The sequence below is a fragment of the Protopterus annectens genome, chromosome 13.part0 (assembly GCF_019279795.1).
Source record: "Protopterus annectens isolate FY-2018-M chromosome 13.part0, PAN1.0, whole genome shotgun sequence".
NCBI classification, from domain to species: domain Eukaryota; kingdom Metazoa; phylum Chordata; order Ceratodontiformes; family Protopteridae; genus Protopterus; species Protopterus annectens.
The window spans coordinates 772,861,940-772,866,939 of record NC_056747.1 but is presented as its reverse complement, the minus strand read 5'-3'; the positions used below and the strand labels follow the sequence as shown (position 1 = coordinate 772,866,939).

At 39.3% G+C, this 5,000-nt stretch overlaps 1 protein-coding gene across 1 annotated transcript in view; it reads left to right on the top strand.

Annotated features, from left to right (window-relative positions):
• Window positions 1-5,000, top strand: part of LOC122787655 (trafficking regulator of GLUT4 1-like) — a 318,921-nt gene that overhangs the window by 257,184 nt on the left and 56,737 nt on the right. Inside the window, exon 2 of the mRNA XM_044054479.1 lies at window positions 3,196-3,328. Within this exon, the coding sequence (XP_043910414.1) occupies window positions 3,196-3,328 (133 nt within the window). The remainder of the gene's footprint in view (window positions 1-3,195; window positions 3,329-5,000) is intronic.

The window sequence follows — 5,000 nt, the reverse complement described above, 5'->3', positions numbered from 1 at the left end:
ACACACAATCCTTGTACTGCTGTTGGTACCATTACAGCCCTTCATTTAGAGTAATCCCTGGTGACTAGTGTTCTCTCCTCAAAACACACATAAAAACATACACAATCCCTATACTGCTGTTGGTACTATTACAGCCCCTCATTTAGAGTAATCCCTGGTGACTAGTGCCCCCCCCCCAAACACACATAAAAACATACACAATCCCTGTGCTGCTGCTGGTACCATTACAGCCCTTCATTTAGAGTAATCCCTGGTGACTAGTGCCCCCCCAAACACACACAAAAACATACATAATCCCTGTGCTGCTGTTGGTACTATTACAGCCTTTCATTTAGAGTAATCCCTGGTGACTAGTGTCCCCCTCCCAAACACACACAAAAACATACACAACCCCTCTGCTGCTGTTGGTACCATTACAGTCCTTCATTTAGAGTAATCCCTGGTGACTACTGTCCACCCCCCAAACACACACAAAAACATACACAATCCTTGTGCTGCTGTTGGTACTATTACAGGCTTCATTTAGAGTAATCCCTGGTGACTAGTGTCCTCCCCCCACCAAACACACATAACAACATACACAATCCCTGTGCTGCTGTTGGTATCATTACAGCCTTTCATTTAGAGTAATCTCTGGTGTCTAATGTTTTCCCCTACCCAGCGAATCAAGTACTGAGGCTGGTGCTATTAATGCACTTAGGTTGAATGTATCACTGGTGTCTAGTGGCTGCCCCCACCCCTTGATCCCCGTACCATGGTCATGAAAGGTAGTTGAACACAGCCTTTTGGACATGTTCAGTACCAGGATGTGGTGGACCACTGTACTGATCTACACGGTTGAGCGATTTCTTGACTCGCTTGAAGATTCCTTCCTAGAGGCAGCTCTGGGAGAGAGTGCACATGGCTAATTAATATATGCATCTCCCTCAAATGCCTCATTAGTATTCAGCATGGCCTTGGGACCAGCCCTATGCAGTGGTGCACATCTTCATGCTAGATGTCTGTGCAGCACCATTTTAGGGCAGTTGCTGAATACCAAAAGGGTGTTACAATGCATACACAGAAGTGGTACCTTCATGAAGCCCCCTCATATTTAAGGTCAACTACATGCATTCTCCTTTAAAGTTTAGATCTTGAGCAAATATAAACCAGTATATAAGCATTTTATAATATACTGACATGTAATATATACTATTCTTCATCAACACATGCACACTGTATTTATAGTTTACTTTCTTTTGTTTTGTTTTATTTTAAATAACTGATTGCCCCTTCTTTGTACATTTAAGTAACTACAAATAATTTGAAATATTTTCCCAGAAATCTGTATGTGTGTGCATTAATATAGCAAAATTGCTTTATTTTGTTTCAGCCAATTCATCAGGTCTTAAAAATGTACACTATATCCATGCCCTTTTCTAATTGCAAACATTACTGTATCTTGATATTAAAATCAGCATATGTACTTTTATACAAAAATACTCACTACTGACTCAGTTTAAGAATTGCTGCATAGTGCAATATTCAACTATTAGTAAATCATTTTGAAAGGTCAACTGTAAGCATCACTTAGAAGAATGTACATACTGTTATCTGAACATCATACTGTCTGCTGTTTAAATGAAGTAGTGTCCTCAAATCACATTGTGTAAGATTTTTTTAACATTTTCTTTTCTGCATGTTATCACTTATTTTGCCATTTTAGTTTTACACACACATCTACAAAGTATTTCATTTTAAAAAGCTGGAGATGGCTGTTATGCACAAGAGCCAGCCCTGTGCCAGTTTGCTGTATATTTGCAAAGTATAACCATATAAACAATTAATACATATAATGAAACCAGGATTGTGCCACACCCACACTTTACTTAGTGCTTCATCACTTACAATGACATCCAAAGTTGAGACAAAAGGCACATGTATGCATCTAAATTTAGCACACAGATCTAAAGCACCTGATCATTTATTATCTGGTATTATATGGTGGTGCTGCAGTAGCGTTGTCGCCTCACAGTAAGACGTTGTCCTGTTCGACTCTTAGCTAGAGCATCTTCTGTGTGGAGACATGCGTGAATGGGCTACCTTTGTTGAAGGTTGTGCGTCAGGGCCAGTAACTCGGCACGTAAAACTCTACTGCCAATCATTAGCGGACCGGAGTTCCGCTGTGGCAACCTAACCAGGAAAAGCCAAAAGACACACACACAATATGATATATATTTTGAAGCTTTTGCTGTAACAAATATTTGGAATGGTGTGTGCCTTGAAGTATCAAACTGTATTACTGAATTCTGCATTCATAAATCAGTCTGTTTTGGAGCCTTCCTTTCCAGCTGTCCCCTGAAAAAAAGAACTTTGCTTTCTTTCCTCAGTGGATCCACCATGTCAGCAAAATTAAAATAAAAATATATTGTCATATTTTTTACTGCCTGGGTTCCTTCTTTTCAGTATATGTATTTTGTTCTTATTGTTGCTTCTCTTTTTTTCACATAAGATCCATCCTGATTTCCCCCTCCTGATTTTGTTGCTTTAACTTTTGCCTTGCGTCTTTTCTTTGAGACTATAACAGTCTCTTTTCTTGTTTGGATCCCAAGTTCCTTCAGATGTCCAACATTTTATGCTGATCTTACAGTAAACAGAGTATTAACACACAGAATTATCAGTGGCTTCAGCAATAACCCAAATCCAGCCAGAACCAAACATGGATCATTTGGGGTGGGTGACCAGCGGAGGGAGACGTCAGCATCACTGCAATGTTCTAATAGGTGTCACACCACGAATCTAAGTAATAACGCAAAGAGACACTAGGGAAAGCATATGTCATCAACACAATGCTCTGAGGTATTGTAACAGAGATGAAGCTTACATAGTGTGTCACTTCATGGTTTGGCCCAAGGAATATAAATAGCAGCATAATAATAATAATAATAATAATAATAATAATAATAATAATAATAATAATAATAATATTAATAACAGCAGTTGGATGTCACCTGTTTCCCATTTATTTCTACTCTGTTCTCAGAACAATGTAAGTCTAATGAAATTCAGCTGATACATATCTTTTAATTAATTCAGAAAAGGGTATATAATTTGAAAGTACTGATTGCAAGAAACAGTATATGAACACTCCAGTACACTTTTAAATAAAGCATATTATTCTAGGCTACTGAGCAGTTTCTGATTTTTCTCTCTCAGTCCAGGAACAGCTTACAGCAAGGGGATGTGGATGGTGCACGAAGACTGGGACGTCTGGCCAGGCTCCTCAGTATCGCTTGCATGATACTCGGAATCGTCCTCATTACTATTTACATCACGGTTAACTTCACAGGTAATAAGGCAGCATGAGCTATAAATGCTGATTCAGAAACTCTGTTTACCCTAACGCATGCAAAGATTTGTACCAACAACCTACAAGGAATTTATAAAAAGATGCAAGTGGTAATTTTCTTCACAGCCCTTAGTTCTACTTTCTGAATCAGATACCATACTCAAAAAAAAACTGAGGTGTGAAATGTGAATACACGAAACATATAGCCTGCTGGAACTGACACCACCATGCCTCTCAACTACTGTGATTTAGCCAAAAGGCTGTTTTTTTTTTACCTTCAGGGCTATTTATGGGCAGATAAACTATTAAATAAATGAAGTAGCTCTGTACAAAATTTTCTTATTTCTACATAAAGTTTTAAAGTCTAGTATTTTAATACAATGTATTATGTAAAAGAGGAAATTCAGCTTGTCTCTGGTCCTTTTCTCTGACTCATGAAAGCTAGATCGATTATTTGTATTGAAAAAAAGTATGGTGATAGATGGTATATTAGTGTGTGTGTGTGTGTGTGTGTGTGTGTGTGTGTGTGTGTGTGTGTGTGTGTGTGTGTGTGTGTGTGTGTGTGTGTGTAAGAGAGATCTGAGGGGTAAAATTTACTGGGTTAAAAGACAGCACAACATCATCTACCTGTCTAACCCAACAGTAGATGTTTCACATGTGCCAGCATCATCCATCACATCCAAATAGTGTTGCCTACATTAAGACATCCAATGTCTTAGAATATACTTCACATAGATCTAGCAGACTATACCCATATCCCTCAGCTATAGCATACACTTACTTTCCTAGAATACACTTCATGTAGTTGTAACAGACTGTACCCCATCCCTCAGCTATAGCATGCACTTCCTTTCCTAGAATATACTTCATGTAGTTCTAACAGACTGTACCCCTATCCCCGAGCTACAGCATGCACTTCCTTTCCGAGAATATACTTTATGTAGTTCTAACAGACTGTACCCCTATCCCCCAGCTACAGCATGCACATCCTTTCCTAGAATATACTTCATGTCGTTCTAACAGACTGTACCCCTATCGCCCAGCTACAGCATGCACTTCCTTTCCTAGAATATACTTCATCTAGTTGTAACAGACTGGACGGCTATCCCCCAGCTACAGCATGCACTTCCTTTCCTAGAATATACTTCATGTAGTTCTAACAGACTGCACCCCTATCCCCAGCTACAGCATGCACGTCCTTTCCTAGAATATACTTCATGTAGTTGTAACAGACTGGACCCCTATCCCTCCACTGCAGCATACACTTCCTTTCCTAGAATATACTTCATGTAGTTGTAACAGACTGGACCCCAATTCACCCAGCTACAGCATGCACTTCCTTTTCTAGAATATACTGCATGTAGTTGTAATAAACAGAACCCCTATCCCGCAGCTACAGCATACACTTCCTTTCCTAGAATATACTTCATGTAGTTGTAGAAGACTGTACCCATATCCCCCAGCTACAGCATGCACTTCCTTTCCTAGCATATAAACCATGTAGTTGTAACAGACTGGACCCCTATTCCCCAGCAACAGCATATACTTCCTTTCTTAGAATATACTTCATGTAGTTGTAACAGACTAGACCCCTATCCCCCAGCTACAGCATGCACTTCCTTTCCTAGAATATAATTCATGTAGTTCTAACAGACTGTACCCCTATCTCCCA